The sequence below is a fragment of the Callithrix jacchus genome, chromosome 7, assembly GCF_049354715.1.
Source record: "Callithrix jacchus isolate 240 chromosome 7, calJac240_pri, whole genome shotgun sequence".
In the NCBI taxonomy this organism is placed as follows: Eukaryota; Metazoa; Chordata; class Mammalia; order Primates; family Cebidae; genus Callithrix; species Callithrix jacchus.
Window position 1 is genome coordinate 74481503 of NC_133508.1, and position 13919 is coordinate 74495421.

At 43.0% G+C, this 13919-nt stretch overlaps 1 protein-coding gene across 30 annotated transcripts in view; it reads right to left on the reverse strand.

The window, feature by feature from the left end:
- Nucleotides 1-13919, reverse strand: part of INPP5B (inositol polyphosphate-5-phosphatase B) — a 72000-nt gene that overhangs the window by 27268 nt on the left and 30813 nt on the right. For 28 of the 30 annotated variants that reach the window (XM_035250864.3, XM_078331274.1, XM_078331271.1 and 25 more), the window contains 2 exons: nt 2363-2459; nt 779-946 (listed from right to left, as the gene is read on the reverse strand). In XM_035250864.3, the coding sequence (XP_035106755.1) occupies nt 779-946; nt 2363-2459 (265 nt within the window). The remainder of the gene's footprint in view (nt 1-778; nt 947-2362; nt 2460-13919) is intronic. The other 2 variants (XM_078331275.1, XM_035250869.3) reach the window with 1 other exon arrangement.

Here is a 13919-nt window from a genome sequence, read left to right on the forward strand (position 1 = left end):
ATGTGTATTACCAGCTACTCCAGCAGCTGAGGTGGGAGGGTTACTTGAGCCTGGGAGGCTGAGGCTGCAGTGAGCTGTGATTGCATCACCGCACTCCACCCTGGGCAATAAAGCGAGACCTTGTCTCAAAAAGATAAAACATTTAAAAAAAGAAAGAATCAGGATGGCGCTCCTTCTTCTGTACCAATTTGTCTCTGCAAATATTTCTGTAACTAACTGCAAGTCGTAACTAACTGCATGTCATGTCATTCCTACTATACCACACCTACCACAGTGCCCACCTAGAAAGAGCACAGAATAAATGCCTGTTAGTAAACAGTGCATAGAATCACTCATTTCAAAACCAGGGGAGAGATTCTATAGAAGAGTATGCCTCCAAATCCAGGTATAGGAGGAAGTGCTAAAATTCCAGAGAGCCAAATGATCATTCTGGGGCCAGGCATGGTGGCTCATGCCTGTAATCCCAGAACTTTGGGAGGCTGAGGCAGGCAGATCACCTGAGGTCAGGAGGTTGAGACCAGCCTGGCCAACATGGCAAAATACTGTCTCTGCTAAAAATACAAAAATCAGCCAGGCATGGTGGTGCACGCCTGTAATCCCAACTACTTGGGAGGCTGAGGTAGGGGAATCACTTGAACCCTGAAGGCAGAGGTTGCAGTGAGCAGAGATTGCACCACTGCACTTCAGCTTGGGCAACAGAGCAAGACTCCATCTCAAAAAAATAAATAAATAAAAAGATCATTCTGTTCTGAAAACATCCTAGGACCCAGTTAGCTACCTGAAGTTCTGGATGTAGGTATAATCCTCTTCTTTCTGTAGTAGATGTGATTTCACAATTGTATCTCGCAGTCCAAACTTCTGCATGGATAAAATATGAGCCTTGTCTGAGACTGTGATAGTGGAGGACCGAACCATGTCAGTAATTTGGGACTTGGATTTATTCTGTCTGGAAAAACAAAAATATTTTTTTCATATGTGGATGAGTCCCCATGGCAAAATGAATGAATACAAAGCTAAAAGATCCCATCTAAGTCACAGAAGACTAAAGGAGGCCAAAGTAAAATTTATTTACTAAAATAACACTATTTCTTTGTGGAATTAGGTAAATTTATATTTTGTTGATTATATACTATATTGGTCTGGAGACTTTCCTGATAATAGAGTCACAGAATTTCAGACCAGAGGGGCATCTTAAAGATAATTCAATCCCCTCAGTTCTAAATGAGAAAAATGAAAGCCAGTGTCATCACCCACATGTATGGTAGCAAAATATGGGATCAGAACATGAAATTGACAGGCGGGAGCAGTGGCTCACGCCTGTAATCCCAGCACTTTGGGAGGTTGAAGCAGGTGGATCACTTGAGGCTGGGAGTTCGAGACCAGCTTGGCCAACGTGGCGAAATCCCATTTCTACCAAAAATACAAAAATGAGCCGGGTGTGATGGTGCATGCTTATAATCCCAGGTGCTCGGGAGGCTGAGGCAGGAGAACCACTTGTACCCAGGAGGCGCAGGCTGTAGTGATGGGGTAACAAAGTGAGACTCTGTCTCAAAAAAAAAAAAAGAGAAAAAACTATAAAACCCTCTATAGATCCTTTGACTTGATCATTCTATTATATACATCTACTCCATAGGAATGATCCAAAATAAAAGGAAGCCAATAAAAATTTATATTTCATTATTATTTGCGTTATACTGTATTTACAGTCATAACTAAAATACTGACACAAGCGTTTTATCTTCACCAAAGAGATTCTGAAGACGTTCAGTAGCGGGCACTGGAGTACAGACTTCAGATATTTTATAACACCTCAGGTGTGGGTAGGAAAAGAATAAATAAAAAAGGAAAAAATGCCTAAAAGAATGAAAGAGTGAAATCAAACATTTCTAATCTACATTTTCAAGGGAGGGTTGGACTGCTAGTTTCAAATCCTAGGTTGGCCACGTGCTAATTCTGGGACCTTGGGTGAGTTATATAACTTCTCATCATCTGAGTTTCCTTAATTGTAAAACAGAAAAAAGTACTTACCTCTTAGGCTAAAATAAGATAGTCCAAATAAGAGCAGGGTGCCTGGCAGTAAGTGCAAATAAATGTCAGGTATTATTAAGAACATTTCCGGCTGGGCGCAGTGGCTCACACCTGTAATCCTAGCACTCTGGGAGGCTGAGGTGGGTGGATCACCTGCGGTCAGGAATTCAAGACCAGCCTGGCCATCATGGTGAAACCCCATCTTAATAAATAAATAAGAACATTTCCTAGGCCAGCCACCCTGGAACAACTTACATTATGCCCAGTAATGGTCTCAGTACTGTGAGGAGAACCTGAGTCCTACAAAAGACAAATGAAGGGAGAATTGCGTTACCTTGGTTGCAAGCTTTCTGGTTTATCTTGATCACTGGGGTTTTGGTCCATAGGCAGTCCCTTCCCATCTGGCCTCAAACCATCAAAGTTAGAACCACCTAAAGGGAAGGAGAAGGAATTAAAAAATATATACATAGGCATGGTGACTCAGGCCTGTAATTCCAGCACTTTAGGAAGCTGAGGCAGATGGATCACCTGAGGTCGGGAGTTTGAGACCAGCCTGACCAACATGGAGAAACTCCGTCTCTACTAAAAATACAAAATTAGCTGGGTGTGGTAGCTCACGTCTCTAATCCCAGCTACTTGGGAGGCTGAGGCTGGAAAAATCGCTTGAACCTGGAAGACGGAGGTTATGGTAAGCCGAGATCATGCAAATTGCACTCCAGCCTAGGCAACAACAGCGAAACTCCATCTCAAAAATTAAGTAATTCATTAATTAAAATAAAATATACATATATATGCTTCAATATACAGACAACAGCTTCACAAACTGTAGTCTAGGAATTATTGGTAGTCCACATATTGCTTGGAAAAGACTATGCTGATGTCTGGATAAAGTCCCACAGATCATACACAGGAGAAAAAAGTATTTCATCTTTACTGCTGAAAATGTAACTATTACAGCTAGTCTAACTCCCTTTTCTTGGAGACAAGATACATTATAGAAAGAATAAAACTAGGAAATCTGAAAAACCTAAGTTTTATCACCTGCTTTACTATTTATTGACCTTCTGACTTTGGAAAAGCCATCCAACCTTTCTCAATCTCAGCAATTTGACTAGTCCTGCCTTCTTCACAGGTTTACTGTAGGATTAACTGAGTTGACATGTGAATAGGCACTTTAAAAGCTACACAACATAGTATAAAACATAATACAGTGACTTCCATTCCAAAGAGGAGAATGGCATGGGTCAGAGATTAAAACCAGAAATAGTCTAAGTGCTCTAGAAAATGAGAAGCGCTTGTCATTGTTAACAAATTGTCTTGAAAACCAAAGAGCCCAAGGGCCCAATCCAAAATATTTTGGGAAAGTCGTTAAACCAAGATAAACCTGGAAAGGAAAATTAATCTGCCAATAGCTTCTCTGCTCTTTAAAAGTCAGATCTCTTGTCAACAGGGAACAACATGAAGAGGTCACAGGGAGATGTGATTTTAATACCCAAGTTACGGGAAGGAGCTCTGGAGGAATGAAACACCACTCAAGAATTTTGCTCTAAAGACTATTACTAAACATGGATTTCTTAACCATGCATTCACATGAACCAGAAAAACAAACTTTTGAAAAAAGAAAGCACAATCATTTGAAACATGAAAATAATCACACTTCAATGCCTCCAATCACTGAATCCTATAGACTGAATATTTATACCCCTGCCCAAAGTCATATGTTGAAATCCTAACCCCCAAGATAACGTACTAGGAGGTGTGGCATTTGTGAGATATGAGGTGTTTAGGTCACAAGGGTGGAGCCTTCATGATTGGGATTAGTGCCCTTATAAGGGCTGAGTAGACCAGAGTTCCTTTTTTTGCTATGTGAGAACACAGTGAAAAGACAGCTGCCACTAAGCCAGAAAGCAGGCCCTCACCAGACACTGAATCGGCCAGCACCTTGATCTTGGACTTCTCAGCCTCTAAAACTGTGAAAAATAAATCTCTGCTTTTGTTTTGTGGATTTTTTTTTTCTACATTCTTTTTAATTCTTTTCCTTTTCTCTTTTTCTTTTTGAGACAGGGTCTCCAGGCTGGAGTACAGCCTGATCATGGCTCACCGTAGCCTCGACCTCCAGGGCTCATGCAATGCTCCCACCTCGGCCTCTTGGGTAGCTGGGATTATAGGCACATGCCACCATGCCCAGCTAACTTTTTTTTTTTTTTTTTTGTAGATCTGGAGTTTTGCTATGTTTCCCAGGCTGGTCGTGACCTCTTGGGCTCAAGTGATCCTCCCACGTCAGCCTCTCAAACTGTTGGGATTACAGGTGTGAGCCACCATGCCCAGCCAAATCTCTGTTATTTATAAACTACCACTCTATGGTATTTTGTTATAACAGCCTATAGACTAAGGCTAAACTAAGACACCAAACTCTTTCAATTTTGATTCCTAACTGCCTTTCAAATCAATATATTCCTATCCCCAATGTCACTGTGCTAGTCTGTTACCAATTTCTCCCCGAATGACCATAAAATCTCAACTAGTTTCCCTTTTCTCACCCCACCCTCTCCAACTCAATCTCTACACTGTGGCCAGAAGATTTTTTTTTTAAGTAAATCAGGGCTGGGTGCAGTGGCTCACACCTGTAATTCCAGCATTTTGGGAAGCCAAGGCGGGCAGATCATGAGGTCAGGAGTTGGAGACCAGCCTGGCCAATATAGTGAAACCCCCACATCTCTACTAAAAATACAAAAATTAGTCAGGTGTGGAGGCGGGCACCTGTAATCCGTTACTCAGGAGGCTGAGGCAGGAGAATTGTTTGAACCTGGGAGGCGTAGGTTGCAGTGAGCCGAGATCACACCATTGTACTCTAGCAAAGACAACAGAGTGAGACTCCATCTCAAAAAAAAAAAAAAAGGAAATCAGATCACATCACTTTAAATCTTTTAAAGGCTTCATACTGGATAAGCCCAAATCCCTACATATGGTTGCCAAGGCTCTTCCCAGGCTCCAGCCCCAATACTCACCACAGTCCTTCAGCCCCTACCTCCTTGATGCCACGCTCTAAGTATATTAAGGTTACTACAGCTATAAAAAGACCCCATCAGAAAGCAATTTCCCTCTTCCTCACTCTGCTTTATTAGGTTAACTCCTACCCATCCTGTGCCAGGGATCAGCAAACTTTTTCTGTAAAGGGCCACAGAGTAAATACCCTGGGCTTTACAGTTATACAGTCTCTTGCAACTGTTCGACTTTGCTGCTATAGTACAAAAGCAGCTGTGAGTGTGACTACATTACAGGGAAATGTAATTTATAGACACTGAAATTTGAATATAATACAATTTTCACATATCACAAAACATTATTCTCTTGAATCTCTTCAAACATTTAAAAATGCATAAAATCATTCTTAGTTCATGAGCTGTACCAAAGCAGATGGCAGGTTGGATTTGGCCCATAGGCTGCAGTTCACCAACTCTTGCTACAGGCCATATCTTAGAGGTCACTTCCTCCACGAAGCCTTTTCTAACCTCTCCTAGGCTGGTCAGATGCCCTGACATTGGTGTTTCCATAGTTCCCTGTACTCCCCATCACAGTTTTGATTGCTGTCTATTGTAGGTGTTTCTTCTTCCCAGTTAGACTGTAAGCTTATTGAGGACTAGACTTTGTCTGATTTACGCATCACTTTGTCACCATCATTCGGTATACCACCCAGCAATAGGCAGTGCAATCATACAATTCAATATTAAATACACAATGTACATGAATCCCTATGTGCCTATATGTTTTTTTCTTTCTTTTTTGAGACAGGGTCTTGCTCTGTTGCCCAGGCTAGAGCGTAGTGGCTCAAGCTTGGCTCACTGCAACCTCTGCCTCCCAGGTTCAAACAATTCTCCAGCCTCAGCCTCCCGAGTAGGTGGGATTACAGATGTGCACCACCACACCCAGGTAATTTTGTATTTTTGGTAGAGATGGGTTTTGCCGTGTTGGCCAGGCTGGTCTCAAACTCCTGACCTCAGGTGATCCACCCACCATGGCCTCCCAGTGCTGGGATTACAGGCATGAGCCACCACGCCTGGCCCCTGTGTTCCTTATATGTTTAAATACATAACATCCAAGTTCAAGTCTGTAGCATTATTTTGGAATGTTTGAGGTAATATTTCCATTATCTCCAAAAAATAAGAAAGGAGAGCTAGAATAGGTTGTGTCTAGAGTTCTACTACACCATAGTTAACTTAATAATTATTTCTGGAAATGAAATCCGCAGCTGTATTCTTCCTCTCTTGCTTTACTCTCATTGAGCTATAATAAAGCTTAGAGAGCTAAGGTATTTGAGTTAGTAATGGTGTATCGGGACACCTGTTAGAATGACTGAAACTAAAAAAAAAAAAAAAAAAGAAAACCATCTGGCAATTCCAATTGCTGACAAGGATGCAGAGGAGCAGTGACTCTCATTCACTGATAGTAGGCATGGAAAACCATACAGCCACTTTGGAAGACAGTTTGGCAGTTTCTTACAAAGTTAAACAGTCTTACCATAGGATCTAGCCATCACACTCCTAGGTATTTACTGATTTGAAAATCTGCTGGGCACATGGCTTACACCTATAGTCCCAGTTATTCAGAAGGCTGAGACAGGAGGACTGCTTGAGCCCAGGAGTTTGAGACCAATCTGGACAAAAGAGACCCCCATCTCTTAAAAAATAATAAAATAAATAAAATATGCGATGTCACATGTTTATAGTCCTAACTATTTGTGAGGCTGAGGAGGGAAGATTACTTAAGCCCAGGAGTTCAAGGCTGCAGTGAGCTGTGATCCCGTCACTACACTCCAGCCTGGGTGACAGAGGGAGACCTCATCTCTAAAAAAATATGGCAAGAAAAAATAATTTTTGTACACAAAAAACCCTGAACAGAAATGTTTACAGCAGCATTATTTATAATCACCAAAAACTGGAAGCAACCAAGATGTATTGCAATAGATGAATGAATAAACTGTGAAACATCCATATAATAAAGTATTCAGCAATAAAAAGGAATGAGTTATCAAGCCATGAAAATACATGAATGAATCTCAAGTGCATATTGCCGAGTGAAAGAAGCCCGTCTGAAAAGGCTGTATATTATATGATTCCATCACACAACATTATGGATGAGACAAAACTATAGGGATGGTAAACAGACCAATGGTTGCCAGAGGGTTTGGGGGTTAGGGTCAGGTCAAATCAATGAAGGACAGGGGATTTTTTAGGACAGCAAAACTATTCTCAAAGAAACTGTAATGCATCCGAGTCACGCATTAAAAAAAAAAAAAAGAAACTGTAATGCTGGATACGTGGCACTATGTATGGGTTTCAAAACTCACAGATTTTTACAGCACAAAGAATGAAGCTTAATGTACCCAATTTTTTTTTAAATCACTTAGGATGTCAGGAAACTGTGGAGTAAAATCCGGAAAATGACAAAACTGTCTAACCTATATCACAAACATATAAAACAAAGCTCATTGAAAGGAGTAGAGGAGAAGTGTTTACCTAAGTAACTTTGGAAATGAGTGGAATCTGTAAGACTAAAGGCAAATGGAACTGCACACAAGCACTGTACTCTGGCTGATAATGGTGTTTCCACAGGGGTACAGGTTAACAATTCTGAAACTACTATACATGTATATTGGAATTAAACAACTGAGTAAATGTCTGGCAGATGGAAGGAGCCAGGTTTTCCACTGTTGGAGTGTGAGGTTCCAGGTAAGAAAGATAGAACAATCCATGTGGTAATGGATTAGAGTTGGAGGCATCAGTGTGAATTCATGTTTATCTTAACATAGATGGTTACATATAGAAATATTTACAGATATGGGCCGGGCACAGTGGCTCATGACTGTAATCCCAGCATTTTGGGAGGCCAAGGCAGGCGAATCACTTGAGGTCAGGAGTTCAAGACCAGTCTGGCTAACGTGGTGAAACCCTGTATCTACCAAAAGAGAAAAGAAAGGAAAAGGAGGGATGGAAGAAAGGAAGAAAGAAAATGAAGAAGAAGGAAAGAAGAGAAAAAAGAAAGAAAAGAAGAAAGAATTTCATTTTTGAAACAAGGCATCTGTGAACATTTCACTGGTCATAATTTTAAAAAGACATAATGGAGACTGAAACTCTTGAAACGCTTATCTAGTCTCTGCCTCACCTCCCATTCGCTTCTCAATCCTCTGTAATCGGGCCTTGTCGCCACTACTCTACTACAACTGCTTGTTAAGGGTGCCCACAACCTTCATATTGCCAAATCCAACAGTCAATTCTCAGTTCTCAGCTATATCCACTTTGACCTCTTTGGTAGGTCCTGATAGATGACTGTCACTCCCTCCTTTGGTAAACACTTTCTTAATCCCTGAAGGCCCCTCTTTTACTCCAAAAAAAAAAAAAAAAAAAAAAATGCCTGAAAGACCCAGGCAAGGTCCTGGGATGGGGACCTCTTCTCTACCTAATCTCTTATGCATCTCATGATCTCGTTTAGTCTCATAGGTTTAAAAACCACCTACATGCTAATCATTCTCAAATTACATCTCCACCCTGGATCTTCTTCCTGAGCTGCAGATTGTTATAATCTCCTTCTCCAATTAGTCTTCCTCATCTCAGTAAATGGTGCCATCATTCAATCAGCTGCAAAAATCTTGGATACACTCATGACTTCTCTTATTCCTGCTCATACCCACATCTAAATCATCAGCAATTCAAGCAGTTTCTACCTTTAAAATTATACCAAGGACAGGTGCAGTGGCTCACACTCATAATCCCAGCACTTTGGGAGGCCAAGGCAGGCAGATTACTTGAACCTAGGAGTTGGAGACCAGCCTGGGCAACACAACCTCATTCCTATAAAAAAATACAAAAATTAGCCAGGCATGGGGTACATGCCTCTAGTCCCAGCTACTCGGGAGGCTGAAGTGGGAAGATCACCTGAGCCTGAGGAAGTTGAGGCTGCAGTGAGCCATTATAGTACCACTGCATTCAAGCATGGTTGACAGAGTGAGACTGTCTCAAAAACAAACAAGCAAAAAAAACCACCAAAAACAGATTATACCCAGAAGTTCTCACCAAGACTACAACAGCAGCTTCCTTTTTATTTTTTTTGATACGAGTTTTAGCCAGGCGCGGTGGCTCACGCCTGTAATCCTAGCACTTTGGGAGGCTGTGGTGGGTGGATCACCTGAGGTCAGGAGTTCAAGACCAGCCTGGCCATCATAGTGAAACCCCATCTTTAAAAAAAAAAGAGACGAGTTTTACTCTGTCGCCTAAGCTACAATCTTGGCTCACTGCAACCTCTACCTCCCAGGTTCAAGCAATTCTCTTACCTCAGCCTCCGAAGTAGCTGGGATTACAGGTGCCTACCACCTCGGCCAGCTAATTTTGTATTTTTAGTAGAGAGAGAGTTTCACCATGTTGGCCAGCCTGGTCTCAAACTCCTGACCTCAAGTGGTCCATCCACCTCAGCCTCCCAAAGTGTTGGGATTACAGGCGTGAGCCACTGTACCTGGCCACGTCTTGCTTTTTGCACTTCTATGTGTTCAAAGTACTAATACTCATTAGTTTCCTCTTAGTACTAATACTAACACTTCTACGGTTAGTTTTCTATATAGAAATAAAAATGGGAGGCCAGGCCTGGTGGTTCATGCCTGTAATCCCAGCACTTTGGGAGGCAGAGGTGGACAGATCACTTGAGGTCAGGAGTTTGAGACCAGGCTGGCCAACGTGGTGAAACCGTGTCTCTACTAAAAATGCAAAAAAATTAGCAAGGCATAGTGGCACCTGCTTGTATCCCAAATACTTGGGAGGCTAAGGTGGGAGAATCGTTTGAACCCAAGAGATGGAGGTTGCAGTGAGCTGAGATCGTGCCACTGCACTCCAACTCCAGCCTGGGCAACAAAGTGAGACTCTCTCTCAAAAAAAAAAAAAAGAAAGAAAAGAAAGAAAGAAATCAAAATGGGAAGGTAGAAGGACAGAGGGAGAGAAGCAGAAAAAACAACTTGGGTCCTGGGCTTAAAACCTGGGTGATGAAATAACCTGTACAACAAACCCGTGACATGAGTTTGCCTATGTAACAAACCCTCACACGTACCCCCAAACTAAAAGTTAAAAAATATTAAAAATTCTTAAAAAGAAATTAACTAGAACGAACTATAAAATCCAACCCCTGCCGCGCGCAGTGGCACGTGCCTGTAGTCCCAGCTATTCGGGAGGCTGAGGTTGGAGGATCTCTTGAGTCCAGGAGTTCTGGGCTGTAGTGCTCTATGCCGACTGGGTGTCCGCACTAAGTTCAGCATCAATATGGTGACCTCCCAGGAGCGGGGAACCACCAGGTTACCTAAGGAGGGGCAAACTGGCCCAAGTCAGAAATGGAGCAGGTCAAAACTCCCGTGATGATCAGTAGTGGGATCACGCCTGTGACTAGCCACTGCTCTCCAGCATGGGCAACATAGCGAGACCCCGTCTCCTAAAAAAAAAAAAAAATCCAACCCCACAGAGCTGACAAGGCCCTACTTGACCCAACCTCTGATGCCTCTGTGACCTCACCTATTACACTCCACCTCATCAATAGGACTCCACCACTTCCCTGTTGGCTGTTCCTAGGGCATATCAGGCTCATCCCCAACTCAGGGCCTTTGTTCTTGTTGATACTCTGCCTAGAGTGTTTTTCCTACACATCTCCACCCTGCCAACTCTTTGATCTTGTTCAGGCCTCTGTTCAAATGTCAGAAGCTCTCTCAGGTCAGGCACTGGTGGCTCACACCTATAATCCTAGCAATTTGGGAGGCAAAGGTAGGAGGATCATTTAAGGCCAGGAGTTCAGGACTAGCCTGGGCAACACGGTGAGACCCCATCACTACAAAAAATTTTAAAATTAGACAGGCACGTTGGCACATGCCTGTAGTCCTAGCTACTTGGGAGGCTGACATGGGAGGAATACTTGAATCTAGGAGTTTGAGGCTGCAGTAAGCCACAATGGTGCCATCACACTCCAGCTGGGTGACAAAGTGACAGCCTGTCTCGAAAAAAAAGCTCTCTCCGACACCCCATCTAACAGCCAGAGGCCCCACTAACCCACAACACCCTATCTCCTTACTCCAGAGCACCCCTAAAGATTCTGAGTTCTCAGTGCCCTATTGGCTCAATAATTTTCTCAAGGTACCTCTAGGCCAAAAGGAATCCCTAACAGTTCTATTTAAGCAGTTAAGGCCAAATAAGTATTTAAGCCCTAACAACTTAGTAGCAGTTTGAAAAAACAATACACATAAGAAAAGGTTTCCATTTCATCTTAATCACAATGACCTAATAATGAGATGTGTGTGTCTGCTAGATACTACACACTTTCTCAAACTTTGGAAGCAGGTTGGACACAACACACACAATATTCCACATTGACTTTTGTGTGGACTTGTGTTTAATCACGGCAACCACCAAAAACCCAGCTTCATGAAGATATGTTACCAAAAGGAATGCAGACCCATTTAAGGTTGAAACTGTAAACTACTTTCAACTAGAAGTTAGTCTGGTGTTCCCACAGATCTCTCTGTTTACCTTGAAAAAATTTTTTTTTTCAAGACAAAGTCTCACCCAGGCTGGAGTGCAGTGGGGCAATCTCAGCTCACTGCAACCTCTGCCTCCTGAGTTCAAGCAATTCTTGTGCCTCAGCCTCCCGAGTAGTGGGGACTACAGGCAGATGCCACCATGCCCAGCTAATTTGTGTATTTTTAGTAGAGATGGGGTTTCATCATGTTGGCCAAGCTGGTCTCAAATTCCTGAGCTCAAGTGGTCCACCCTCCTGGGCCTCTCAAAGTGCTAGGATTACAGATGTGAGCCACAACACCCAGCCTATCTTGAAATTTTTAAATCTCCCACAGTGACCCTATGAGTGTCCCTGCAGAGCCCCAGGGTACCTGAACAGTTTGGGAACCACAGCACTGCTTTTTAAAAAGTTTCTTGGACAGGCATGGTGGCTCACCTCTGTAATCCCAGCACTTTGGGAGGCTGAAACAGGCGGATCACCAGGTTGGTCAGGAGTTTGAGACCAGCCTGAACAACACCATGAAACCCGTCTCTACTAAAAACAAAACTAAAAACAAAATTAGCTGGGTGTGGTGGCACGTGCCTATAATCTCAGCTACTCAAGAGGCTGAGGCAGAAGAATCACTTGAACCCAGGAGGCAGGGTTGTGGTGAGCCAACATTGCACTCCAGCCTGGGCAACAAGAGCGAAACTCCATCTCAAAAAAAAAAAAGTTTCCGAACTGGGCACAGTGGCTCATACCTGTAATCCCAGCACTTTGGAAGGCTGAGGCAGGCAGATCACCTGAGGTTGGGAGTTCAAGACCAGCCTGACCAAGATGGAGAAACCCATTTCTACTAAAAATACAAAATTAGCCAGGTATGGTGGTGCATGCCTGTAATCCCAGCTACTCGGGAAGCTGAGGCAGAATTGCTTGAACCTGGGAGGTGAGGGTTGCAGTGAGCCGAGATCGTACCACTGCACTCCAGCCTGGTGACAGAGTGAGGCTCTGTCTCAAAAAAAAAAAAAAAGTTTCCCTCTTATTTCAGTGAGCCAAGATCATGCCACTGCACTCCAGACTGGTGACAGAGTGAGGCTTTGTCTCAATAAAAAATAAAAGTTTCCTTCTTAGTACCAATACCATTTGATATTAAATTTTGTATTTATTCATTTTTATTGGATACCATTTCCACCAAAACGTGAACTCTATGAGGCAGGGACTTGGTCTTCTTTCTGTTCCTTCCCTGCCCAGTGTACCGCAGGCACTCAATGTATTAAGTACAGCAAAGTATCAGGAAATGTCAGCTGACGTCCAGCTCTACCACTATCTTCCTGTATGACTTGAGAAGTCACTTCTCTTTGGGTCTTAGTTTCTTCATCTATAAAGTGGGGACTTTAAATATCAATATTTCAGGGGCCTTTACCATATGTAAAGCCACCTGCAATTCTCAAACTAAGGAATTATAATTAAGTGCTCTGTTTCTGCATGTCAGTGTTTTCTAATAACTCTCTCAGGATTTTGTTTCTTTAGGTACTTCCTAACAGACAGGCTGAAAGGGCTTCTCCTAAGGACCAAGTTTGTCTCTGTGGATTCATTCGGCTCACAGTCAGGGGTGCATAGGGTACTGGTGGGAAAACGGCCCTGCATCTTGTCAATGTTCTCACATGGGATCTCTCAGGACAGTCCAGCAAGGACTGGAACACTCATTACACTACATGGAAACTTTAAGGCATGATGTGGGGGATTTCCAGCCACAGGGCAGTCTTCTCGGAATCTCCTCTTTAGAACCTGGCACAGAAGCTGGCTGTCAGGGCAGCTCTTGATCAGATTTGTCATTACACAGCCCCATAGTTCCCCCTCTGGCCACAGCTTCCTGTCCTTTCTCCTCTCCTGCTTCCCTACTCCCAACTCTGTCTTTTTTCCAACCTCAGACCTCCAACCCTTCTGTCACCCAATCTAATAGGTGATAACAGAGATTTTTCCTTTTTTCCCATGTTCAGTCACCAAGTCCTATAAATCCTCTCTCTTAAACTTTTTTTTTTTGAGACAGTCTTGCTCTGTTGCCCAGGTTTGAGTGTGGTGGTATGATCTCAGCTCACTACAACCTCTGTCCTGGGTTGAAGTGATTCTCCTGCCTCAGCCTCCCAGGAAAGATGAGATCACAGGCATGCACCACCACGTCCAGCTAATGTTTTGTGTTTTTTAGTAGAGATGGGTTTCGCTAAGTTGGCCAAGGTGGTCTCAAACTCCTGACTGCAAGTGATCCACCCACCTTGGCCTCCTAAAGTGCTAGGATTACAGGCGTGAGCCTCCACACTCAGCCTCTCTTAAATATTATTATATCTGATTGTCTTCTCTATCCCTACTGTCAT